General features: G+C 38.1%; 1 protein-coding gene across 7 annotated transcripts in view; it reads right to left on the bottom strand.

Moving 5' to 3' along the window:
- TBC1D5 (TBC1 domain family member 5) overlaps window positions 1-12,923 on the bottom strand; it is a 519,218-nt gene that overhangs the window by 191,339 nt on the left and 314,956 nt on the right. For all 7 annotated transcript variants that reach the window (XM_014517945.2, XM_014517952.2, XM_025198935.1 and 4 more), the window contains 3 exons: window positions 6,446-6,534; window positions 4,952-5,002; window positions 4,786-4,855 (listed from right to left, as the gene is read on the bottom strand). In XM_014517945.2, the coding sequence (XP_014373431.1) occupies window positions 4,786-4,855; window positions 4,952-5,002; window positions 6,446-6,534 (210 nt within the window). The remainder of the gene's footprint in view (window positions 1-4,785; window positions 4,856-4,951; window positions 5,003-6,445; window positions 6,535-12,923) is intronic.

Raw genomic sequence — 12,923 nt, 5'->3', positions numbered from 1 at the left:
GAAGGATCGTTTCCTTAAGGCACAGCCACCCTTCTTGGGCTCCCATCACTTCAAAACTCCTACTCTGCAGTGCGTCCTTGACTAATCGCCTGAGTTCATTGAAATCAGCTTTCCTAAAGTCTAGCACTTTCACCCTACTAGTTACCTTACCCACTCGACATCTTATGAAGAATTCTTTATTAGGTGATCACTGTCCCCCAGACGGCTACTGATCTGTAGGTCCTCTACCATGTCATCCCCCGTTGCCAATACCAAATCCAGTAAGGCATTCCCCCTAGTGGGACCGTGTACCACCTGTGTCAGGTGGAGGTCCTGTACACAGGTTAGAAACCTGCGTGAACGGTGGGACTTTGCCGTCTGCGTCTCCCAACAGATGTCTGGGTAGTTTAGGTCCCCCATGACTACTGCCTCTTTAGCTTTTTGAAAAGCATTTCACAAGTTCAAGGTTTCAGCCATCATGAAATACAAATACAAACATCCAACAGGGAATGGGTGCACCAGAAATGGGAATTCAGAAATATTCTGGATTGTTTTATATTGAATTCACCCAAACAAACATGTACAATTATTTAAGAGCTGCATCAATTTTAGATCCATCATGAAGAAGAAGGTCTCCAACCCTTGCCACACATATATACCATGAAATGACACAAGGTTGTATAGGAAATATTAGTGAATAAGTATGACTTGATGTAATTAATATATGTCTGTGTTTAAGAAAAAAGTATACTGCAATAAAGTGGACAATGTAGGACGATGTAGAAATGAAGGAAATATAGCTAGATTTCTCACCAAGGAATGCAATAGGTGAAGATTATCCACTAACAGCAATTGGGAGTAATGGAACCAACTGTTAGATGCTATAAAATTTAACATGCATCTCATAGCACATGTTTCTTCTGCCTCATTTGTGAAGTTTCAAACTTTACTACACAGACGACCCTCAAAGTCATTATTGTAAAAGGCAGAAGCAGGAGAAAGGATTATTAAAGATTATACATGTTTTGAAAAGAACAAAAAACAAACACTGACATATTAATCCACATGCTATGCATCGTTAATTATTTACACCAGAGACATGGAAAAGACAATGTAAACCTTTACCTTCTACTCAAGCATAGTAAATCTCTAGACTGACTTAGTTATTCAGAATGTAAAATTCAACCTTAGTTTACTGCTTTGAAGTAATTAAATACACTGGAATAAGGTGAGTTCTCAAGGGCTAGTCACAAACCCCTGTAACCCCCTTTCTCACAGCATTAGACATAATATAAAAATGACTATGTCTTGGGTTAGTAAGATATAATTCACCTGTTTTGTCACAATTTCTTGACAATGACGTAAAAATCCACATTTAAGTTGACTGGTCAACCTAAACCTAAAAATATATTTAGTCATTTAAATACAATAGATGCTTTTATGGGGCTGTTTCTAAAGTAGAGGTGGCCAACCTGCAGCCTCTTTCTGTGACTTGTAGCAGATCAGGAAGGAGATAGGTAGACAGTAGCAGACAGGGCAGGGAGAAGAAAGCAGAGGTACAGATCAGATAGGAAGCACTGGACAGGGAGCAGAAAGCAGAGCGGCAAATCATGCAGGCAAAGGGCATTCAAATAGCACTCTGGGAAGGGGTGGGCTAATTTGTGGCACACCTACCAGGAAGGTTAGCTCTCACTGTTCTAAAGCACCAACCCCTTTATTTAGGTACCTGAACATAGATTTAGGTGCATATCTTGAACCATCTGGCAATTAACAGTAGGGACTTTTCATGTGCTAAAGACTGAAATACAACAAGTGAACCAACACTAGAGTACAGGCCTTATAGACCATGGTACAGTAAGGAATTTGGGATAATACACAGCATGACTACATTTTCTCCCTCATATGAACTGTATTCCAAAATACGATTTAAACAGACAATACTGTACAGTGAAATGAATAAAGATTGAAATCTAAGTGCAGGATTAGTAGTTCTTAGATTTGAGCAGAGAAGGAGAGTGGCTGTGACAGGAGGATAAAGGAAGTGAAGTCACAATGGGGACTAAGTCAGTGGTCCATGAGCAAAGAATGCTACATGAAGAGTAAAGAAAGATCAGGCACTTTGGGCTGGAAAGGATCAATCAAGGTTCTGAAATTTCTGAATCCTGTGCTGAGCTACAGCTACCCACTGAAATTCACCACTGTTCTTCCCCTCATCATGACTGTATGTGAGCAGTGGATCTCAGCAACAGATCTATCACAGATTCCTTTGAGATAAAGACTGGAGGTTATGCAAGGCTACATCATTGCTCCAATACTCTTCTCAATATTCCTTGTCAAGATGCTGCATCTGACCACTGACAAGCTTCATTCTGAGTGGAGCTAAACTACCAAATGGAAGGTAAAGCGGTGTAATCTCAGTTGACTCTAAGCCAAAACCAAGATTGCCCCAACCTCAATCATCAAGCTCCAGTATGCTGATGATATTGTAATGTGTGCACTCACTTGGAAGCAGATCTTCAGGCCATCTTTGATGTTTTTATTGAGGCAAACAAGAAAATGGGACTGATGCTTACAATTCAGAAGACTAAGGTCTTCCATCAACAAGCGCTTAATGAACAGTCCAGCTCCAGTAATTAAGATTTATGGTGAGACTCTGGAGAATGTTGAGTATTTCCTGTCCCTTGGAAGTCAGCTCTTGCAGAAGGCTGACATCGATGAAGAAATCCAACATTGACTCAAATATGCAAGTGCAGCCTTCAGATGCCTGAGGAACCAGGTGTTCAAAGACTGTGTTATCAGATTTGAAACCAAGCTCATGGTTTATCAAGCAGTCGTGATCCCTACCTTAATGTACAGAGTTGAGATGTGGACAACATACAGGGGATACCTCAAGTCGCTAGAAAAGTACCATAAAAACTGCTTGCAGGAGATCTTTTCAATCCAGTGGGAAGATGCACACACAAATGTTAACATCCTTTCTCAAGCAAACACTATGAGTAGAGGCAATGATCATCTGATATCAACTTTTCTGGCCATGCCAAGTAATCTGGATGTCTGACTCCAGACTACCAAAGCAAGTTTTATTCTCCCAGCTCAAGAGGAGGGTAGAGAAAGTACTTCAAGAACGTCCTCAAAGCCAGTTTGAAAAAAAGATGCAACATCAACTCGTGGGAAATTATCAACCAAGACTTCCCCAAATGGAGGAAGAGCTGGCTGCAAGGATCTCTGTACTTTTAAACCTCATGATGACAAAAGGAGATGAAAAAGCAGGAGTGGCAAAAATAGCATGTCGTGGACTGAACCAAGAATCCAGAGCCACCCACCCTGCACAGAAACATGCACCCAAGTTGCAATAGAACTTGTCAATCCTGGATTGTCCTTGTCAGCCATATTCACGCCCACAGATAAGGCAATCATGGAAAACAATCATTCTTGACTATGAGGGATTGCTAATGATGATTTCTGAATCAGAAAACAAATGGAACTGAGGAATGAGGTAAGAGAGTTTAATTGTGAGGGCAATTAAATATACAGAAATCCCTGATACATGTTGAGCCTGAAGAACCAAGAAATAAGTGACGGTAACAGAAAGGAATACAATAGCTGAAGACAGAAGAGATGGGAACAGAGATCAGGATTTTAGTAATGACACAGAGGTACAGTCCTAGAGGTGGAGACAGACTTTTCTGACCAGGGACAAATTACAGTATGAGGAAGGAGGTGGGAGCAGGGAAATGCAATGTTAATAACACTGAAGTTACAGAAAGTAGAAGCAAGTAAGAAATCAATGTTGATGAGGAAAATGAGGAAGATAGTTGTACCTGAGCAAAACCTTACTGTTCGAAAACAGAATTTCAGTTTTAGAGACACTTTTCTGAAAAGTATTTAGACAAAGCCATGAGGACTTGTGTTGTGAGCTCTGAACAATGGTATGCCATTGGCATCTAGTACTTGCTGCAATGAAAAGGAGCAACTTGACAATGCAGAAAAACAAACAGACCAAGTAGGTCTTTACAAGAAATACCTTGAGATGGCCGATTAGTGCTGTGGATGGTCAAGAGGTTGAGGGTGGGCTGGGGAAGAAACATTCGCACTGATCCAACTGCACTGAAGTAACAAAACAACACAAAAAAACCCACTACCCTTCACTGGTGTAGCTAAGAATGGAAATTTTGGCAGATCCCATTTTATAATACAGTGGCAAATGACCAAATGTCTAACAATCACAGCAATCCTGTATATTGTAAATGATTAAAGGCAAATAAAGCCCTTAAATACATTAAAAACTCCTGTACACCCATTTAACTAGGCATTCACACACATTTAAGTTCAGGGAGCCCTAGTTACTAATTGGGTAGGCAGTGGACCTACTCACAGCTTACTTGGGTCAAAAAATGCATGCAAAACAGAAGTATCTCCCCAGAACAAACTCAAATGCTTGGTCTGCATAATGCAGACAAGGTTCCTTGGGTGAATTTGATATCTTTTATTAGACCAACCCAAATAGTTGGAGAATAGTTATTAAGCAAGCTTTCGGGTTCAAAAACCCTTCGTCCTGCATAATGATACTCAACACTGCACGTCAAACAATGTGAACTGAGATTTCAAAGTTATCACTCAACAAAGCTAAGCACTCAACCAACAACTTCCCACAAGTAGGGCAGCCCAGACGCACAGGAAATTTCCAAGAGTTTATTTTTAACTTGGCTAAGAGAGACAGTGTTAATCTAAACTTATTTCAATTTACTGTGTTAAAAATCACATTTGCTTGCAGTACTATAAATGTATTGTTACAACAGTATTTACCTTCTGACTGTCATGCTCAAAAGTTGAAAACCAGTGTTCCGCAGTTTCCATAAGATGTGTGAACATCGCACTAAGGGGAAAAAGAATCCGGAAATTTAATGTTAAATAATGTATTGCAAACAGAAGTAAAGGAAATGTAAAGACAACAGAAAGTTGTTAAACTTACTAGGCATCGTGTTCCAGATATTCAGGGTTCAAAAGAACTTTCATTTCCTCACTGAAAAAGCCAACAGTGAACAATCAAAATCTGAATGTTTATTTTTGGTCAGTGTTTTGCATGTACTATTATATATTTATAAGCCAACTTTCATATAAAAGTGCAAATGAGAAAACTAGCCTTTTTTAATTAAAAAGAGCAACTCCATTGAACAAATGAAGTCTTTCCTTTCTAAAAAGATCAAAAACAAATTAGCTGCCTTGTCTGCACTACAATGAAGTAACCATCTAATTATTCCAAATAACAAATTACTGAATGTCACAATGTATTATTTGAATATGCTTGATCTAGAATAATTGATTACTGCACAATCTATCACTGTTTGTCCAAAACAAAAAAATATGGTTACTGGTCAAATATGCAATATCAAAACATTAATTTATTTTGCTTTAATAGCTTCTATTTTTATTGTATTTTAACAGCAATTAATCAGTGACAGCACCTCTTATCCATCTAATTTGCTTCTTTGCTCCACTTTTTCAGTGGGATGGAATGGAATGCTCTGTATATTACATGGTTATTTTAAGTATCTTGCACATTACTAGCTACTGAAGAGCATCTTGCATATAACTTCAGGATTTCTAAAGATAGATGTTAAATGAAAAAAAACAAACACATAAGTACAATGCAGTCCTATGCTAACACTGCCCATGGAAGCTACTTTATCCCAGGGCTAATTAAATTGGGTTTTAATGCTCCTGGGTGCCAAGAGCAAATGCAGTAAGACAACTGCAAAATATGGCTGCATGGCCATAAATGATTTCAACAGGCAACTTGTTTAAAAAACGAATACAATCTTTATCAGCAGGGTGAGAGAATCAAGAACATGTGAATTTAGCTGTGGGACAATCATACGTGATATAATATTTATGTAAACGCTATTTGCATGATATGGAAAATCTACATCTGAACTTAATATCACTTTAAAGTCAAGTGGTATTCATGTACAATTTTTTAAGGAATAGAACAGTTATCAATCACTGCAATGTACTCATTTTTAAAAATACAAGAACATACTGATAAACAACTCATCTATGTCAGGATTGGGCTCTGTAATCTGCCTACTCCCTTCAGTGACAGAGATCAAACCACTTCTGATTTGCACTGTTCAGTGAAACCTCTGGTTTAATAGTTTTCCTCTAGGGGGCCCACCTTTCTTTTTTCAGCAACTAGTATTTGAAAATTACTGCTACTCTTTAAAACTGCTTCAGAAGTTTCCTTTGATTTTTGATCTCTCACAGAGGCATGATGAAAAATAACATATCTGAAAAATTAAACATTTTGCCATCAGATTTATTGTTATAGACTTTGAAGCCAGTATGTTTTTCTTTAATAAAGAAAGAAAAAAATGGAAAGAAAAATATATAGATTAATTCTTAAATATATATAAATATGGAAAAATACAATACTTCCACATTAAATGGATAATTGCACATGACTTGCCTTGGCTGGGCAGCTTCACTGGCATGTAGAAAAGCTTGGTGGTCACAATGCAGGATAAAGACTATCGGCGCTAAAAGTTCATGCATACCCTAAAGATAAAAGAAAACAAAATTACAGCAAGGTCTTCTTTCATAATGCTCCACCTCAGCATCTAGCAGCCAATAATATTAACAGTATAAAATGTAAAAGCATGAACATTTACATTCTTAACAGACTGGTTTCATAATCAATGGTTTTTATGTTAAATTCTGATTAAATCCAAGTGTTTATTCTCCTGTAATATATGGGAAGCAAGTTATTCTCTCTTTCTCTAACATAACAGACAACAAATTGGCAATGGTAGACAACCCTGCACCTGGCAGTTACTCCAAAGATCTATGTTCATAAATATGAATTTTATTTATGGTAATTACAATCATACACCACAGTAGAAAGATCTGCAATAAGGACAAATTACAAAATTTAAAATTCTTTTTTATTTGATAATGTTCCAAAACTAGGATATCAATGGCCTTTGGAAAAGACAAAGGCAGCCATTTGGGGAATCAGAAATGGAGACATCCATGCCTATGGAGATTAAAACTACGTTTTTTGTTGGTTTGTTTTATGTTTATTGTGAAACCTATATATGACAATGCACGGACAAAACTCAATATTGCTCCAGTGCAGGTTTTTAGTTATTTTTACCATTTATAATGAGTAATGCAAATAAACAAATCCATAAACATGCAGGAGCTAAAGCAGAAAAATACAGTTGTACTACTCAATGACAGTACACAATTTCTGATCAACCTGCCTGAAGGGAAACAACTTTGCAACATCAGAATGGCACTTAACACACGCTAAACTGCTTGAACCTCTCTCTCTTTGCATTTAAATTGCACTTAGATTCATAGATGTTTGGGTCGGAAGGGACCTTAGCAGAACATCAAGTCTGACCCCCTGCCCTGGGCAGGAAGGAGCGCTAGGGTCAGATGACCCCAGTCAGGTGCATGTCCAGTCTCCTCTTAAAGACCCCCAAGGTAGGGGAAAGCACTACCTCCCTTGAAAGCCTATTCCAGATTTTGGCAACCCTCGTCGTAAAGAAGCTCTTTCTGATGTCTAACCTAAATCTGTTCTCCGTCAGTTTGTGGCCGTTGTTCCTAGTTACTCCAAGTGATGCCCTAGTAAACAGGTCATCTTTCCATGCTGTCCTCCCCTAATGAATTTGTAGGTGGCCACAAGTTCACCTCTCAGCCTTCACTTTGGGAGGCTGAAGAGATCCAGGGCCTTCAATTCTCTCCTCATAGGGTTTTGGTTGCAGGCCCCTAACCATACGAGTGGCCCTCCTCTGAACCCTCTTGAGGTTATCCATATCTCCCTTGAAGTGTGGCGCCCAAAACTGGACGCAGTACTCGAAATGCGGCCTGACTAATGCCACATAGAGGGTAAGTATCACCTCCTTGGACCTGTTTGTTATGCACCTGCTAACGCATGATAAAGTGCGGTTAGCCCTGCTGATCACTTTGTCACATTGACGACTCATGTTCATCTTGGGGCCAACAATGATTCCAAGATCCCTTTCCACTGCCGTGCTGCTGAGGAGGTCCTCCCCCAGACTAAGCGTGCTGGTGATTCCTTCTTCCTAGGTGCAGCACCTTGCATTTGTCCTTATTGAACTGCATCCTTTTCTGTTCCACCCATTTTTCCAACCTGCCCAGATCCACCTGGACTCATTCCCTACCCTCTGGTATGTTAACTTTACCCCATAATTTAGTATCCTCTGCAAATTTGGACAGAGTGCTTTCCACACCCTCATCCAAGTCACTGATAAAGATACTGAACAGCACTGGTCCAAGGACCGAGCCTCATTGGACTCCACTGCCCACATCTTTCCAGGTCAATACCGACCCATCCACCACCACTCTCTGGGTGTGACTCCTAAATCAACTGGGCTTAGTAAGTGTTGAACGCGTGGCAACTCTTTTATCCTGCTAAGTCCATATATCATTTGGTGGACCACAGTAGCACCTTTACTAAGCATCATTCCAGCCTCCTGTCACAAGATGATGCCTCATTTAGGAATGTGACACATGAAGTTAAGCATTGAGATGAGCACAAGCAACTGGGGCCTTCAGCACAAGAACTTACCCAAAACTCTTGGAGGGAGTGGGAGGTATGGGAGTCCCATAATTAAAATAATGTGCTGTTCAACACTATTACCAATGAGACAGGTCAGTAAGGCACTGTAGGGGGGTGCATGCGAGTCATAAGAGGACAACAGAGAAGAGAGATGCTGCAGGGTGGGCTTGGTGGGCCAGACTGCAGCCTTGGGCCAATGTTTAAAAAAAAAGAATTAGAACCCTACTCCCCAACAAAAAAATTATGAGATTGGCTTAAAAACCACAACATATTGAAAAAAAAAACCCTGGAGCTTTTCTTTGTTGTTTTCTGACTTCTGAGTCTTTAGAGCAAGCTAAAGCTTGAAGAAAAGGACAGTGTTCTTGCCTTTTTCCAGTTGGTCTAATAAAAGGTATCATTTTGGAACCAAGAGTTCTAGTTTTTTTGTATGTCTTTTTGTCTCAGACCAACACAGCTACCAAGTACACCCGAGTCTTTAGAGGGCACTTGAGTTATATTTCCAACTTTTTTCAAGAACCATGAGCACAACAAACGACATAAAAAAAATGTAAATGGTTAAATGAAAATCTCAGCTTTCTTTTCAGGAGCTATTGCAAGACTCACATATAAGACTGAAAGTTAGTAACACTAGATTTTGGAGGGGGGGGGGGAAGGATGACCTACAGCAGTGAGAAAAGTAAGTAGAGACTGCAAACAGAATGTCAAAGGATTGGGAGATGAACCAAGGTGCTAAAAATACGTATACAAACTGCAAGCAACTCAGACTGTAATTCTACGTGCATTTTGTTAGTTTTAAATGTATATTTCTCTGACATAGAACCGACATGAGGTTGTTAAAATACAGTTAATAAGAAATTCACTATCTAAATAGTAAATTTATATTCTTGTTCTGCAGTTTGTAAAAAGACATAAGGTAGGATTAGTTATAAAAATAAGAGAATAACACAGCCCCATCTTCCAACATTTTCATATGTTAATTTGGAAATAAAGCAAATCACAATGTGATCATCTATATATAACAAAAACAAAAACTAGAGGCTGAGAAAATATCAAGATTTCAAAACAGAGCTATTCCTTCATTTAAGAGACCACTTGAAACATTTTGCATTTTAGCTTGGAAAAAGAAGCCACCGGGAGTGTTTATACGAGATGTTTACTGTGCAGTTGACTAATTAACTGTGCAGTAAATGTCTCAGGGTATGCAAAACTAATAAGCACAAATCCTACCCTACTGCAGAGTTTTGTCGTGCACAGCAGCACACATGTAGATGCTGAGCTGGCTGGCTGGGGCACGAGGGTGTTTTAGTGCTGGGGCTTCACACTGCCCCACACTGAAGCACCCTTGCACCCCAGCCAACCCCTCCACAATACACTGAGCCTGGTCAGAGCAGTTCCAGGCTGGCAGGCTGACCTCCTGGGCTCTCTGCCAGCTAGGGCTGCTGCAACCTGGCTCAATGCACTGTGGTCCCAGCAAATGTGTAAACTACATGCCCAGGAGCTTCCTAGGAGCCATAAACGGTGGAGCAATAAGCTCTGCAGTTTATTGCTGCACTTCAATGGCATGTGTAGACGCATCCACAGTGTACTATGTATACATACCTTTTTTTCTGCAATACATCAACAGTTTAGTAAAACTCTTTAGTGTTAATATAAGGGTTGACAGCAGGCAGATAATTTCATGACTCTTGCCAACTACAGCAAAATATTGATTTCATAATACAGTTTCTGATTTTGAAAAAAAGAAGAAATACAGCAGTACTACCACTGAAATATGAATCAATGCATTTCAACACTATATTGATTCATGTAAGGACAATCAAATTATAAGTGAACAATTGCTGACTGGATGGCTTGGCTTAGCTATTATGGCATCTTTTCAGTTTAACAAGAACTACTTTTTTTCTGATAAAATTTATAAGCAAAGGCAATTTTCACATAGCTATATGTATAACTGATTTTTTTAATGAAAAAAAAAATCTCAAATGGGATAAAAGTAAAAACTGTTAAGATTTTTTTTTATTCCTATATTTGAGTAAAGGGCAACTTTTTTGGCCTGTGAAAGAATAAAAAAAATGTTTTACAATGGCCAAAAGCCATAAGCTTACTGCAAAGACAACACATACATTTACACATATGGAATAAACATGTGGATTGCTTGTACGAACACTAATGTCAAGTTCAGTAACAATCTCAATGTTGTGAACTTCAGCCACCATCTATTAGGTTTATATGGCCCCAGTAATTACAAATTCAGATTGCCTCCAAATTATTTTAAAATAAAATAACTTTCTTCTTCTATGCTAAGCTACTGGAAAAAAAGCTTTATTAAATGTTTTATTTGCATGCGAGTGTTCATGTATATAAAAATTGCAAGAAAAATAAATAATTAGTTTTCAATTCTAAAACAAGTCATTACTTCATGGTTGTTCATTGCAGGAATGAGCTGTGGTATCTAGGTCCAGTTCCTATAAAAAGCTTTCTGATGCATGCCTGAGAGCTCCCTTCCACCTAGATCAATTTTTACACTGTTCAAAAAAATGAAGGTGCTCATGAACGTGAAAGCAGAGATTTCATTGGAAGCAAGAGCAAGCTCCTTGATGTACTTAGAATTATGAGGGCAAATGCATTAAACTGGACCCTATATTCAATCATTGTAGCATATGGTGATGTGTTAATGATGCATTAATGGCAACCTTTATTGCCTGGCAGATAAACTGCTACTTTTTGTAATAGTTAAAATTATTTTGAGTTATGTGGCCTCATTCCTAGATAGGAACTGAATTAAAACTAGCTTCAGTCATGAATGAAGCCTGGTTACAAATAAGGCATCTGACCATGGACAGGTAAATTGATATGGTTGAGAGAGATTAAAAGGTTTATTGACTTCACTATACTCACAGCATTTCCTGGCAGCTAATCCATGAAACAGTCCCCCTGAATGAGACAGTTATCTACAGGCAGGAGGGCCAAACAAAGTCAACATGGTTAATGTGGATGATAATTGTGGAGACATTAAAAAGGAAGACTCTGGAAATGCAGAACAGGTTGGAAAAGGGGTAAAGATCTTTCTAAAAAAATAAGAAGGGTCCAAAGGAGGGTTAAAAAAAAAAAAAAATCACTGACTATCTGGTACTGCGCCATCATTTTTAGATACTGAAACAAACCCTCAAAGATAAACAGACATGCTTTCATCATCCAAATTCATCTTTTTTCTGCCCTTTACCACTCCCTTTACTCCTGTGGCAATCCTTTTCTGAAATTATTGCACTGTTCTAGTAACACTAGTTGAAACAGAGGTAAAGAAGTTTTCTTTGTCAACAGCCTGTAGGCTCACAAAATTGAACCTGTTCTTTTATCTGCCTATGTTCATTTAGCCCACCAAGCAGTCTTTATTAAAGCTGAGGCATCAGGCAGTCAAAGTTCATTAATACCATTTATATAATCTCTGCAGTTTCAATTAACTCAGCAAGACATTCTACTACATGATAACAGTCTCATTAATTCAATAAAATCCCATAACTATTAACAATATGGTCTATGTTAAACGGGGTGTCACCTAGTACAAAATAATAGCTTTAACAGCTTGTGATGAAACTTAGAGGGGTTTTTTTTTTTAAATTTGATCTGGCTAAATATTCAATCCTTATGTAGCAAGGTATTATTTCTCTGCAAGGAATCTACAGGATTTTAAACATAAGCAGGGGGTAATTAAGTTCTTTTAAGTCATATCAAAGAATAAAATAATATTTCTTGTTCAATAAATAATAGACCAAATTAGCTAGAATGCATTCTTCCATTTCCCCATCACAAGTATTCTGGTTTATATACACTAGAAATGAGGCAGCTAAGTACTTCTAAAACGTTTTTTTTTTTATAGCCGTGCCTTGAAATATACTGATCTTCCTGATCTTTTATTTTTTCTTCTTTCTGATATAAGGTTAGTGTCTACTCACATCCATTAAAAATAAAAAAAATAGTTAACTAATCGAGAGTTGCTACTTTTGATAACTATACACTTGATTTTTCAATATCATCTATCAGAGAATTTTGGTAAGCTACTGCTATTTCAAAATCAGGTGTGCTGGTCTCTTCCATGAGATGCAATTTCCTGGGTCAGGAAAGGGGTAGCTGTAGAACACATTTTAAAGCATGTGGTCTATTAAAAATATTTGTAAATTTATTGAAAGACTGCATTTTTTCTGAATCTTTTTTCTAATTACAGTTGTTCTACAGCTTACTCTTGTCCACACATACTATATTACTTAGTTTCTTAGTCCTTAGTTTCAAAACAGTGTGCAATGTTAATTGGAAACACACAAATATACTTATGTCTATGATTCTCTTTCAATATACATTA

This window comes from Alligator sinensis, unplaced genomic scaffold, assembly GCF_000455745.1.
Source record: "Alligator sinensis unplaced genomic scaffold, ASM45574v1 scaffold29_1, whole genome shotgun sequence".
In the NCBI taxonomy this organism is placed as follows: Eukaryota; Metazoa; Chordata; order Crocodylia; family Alligatoridae; genus Alligator; species Alligator sinensis.
Note: the sequence above shows the minus strand (reverse complement) of the source record. Positions and strands in the feature narration are given on the sequence as shown.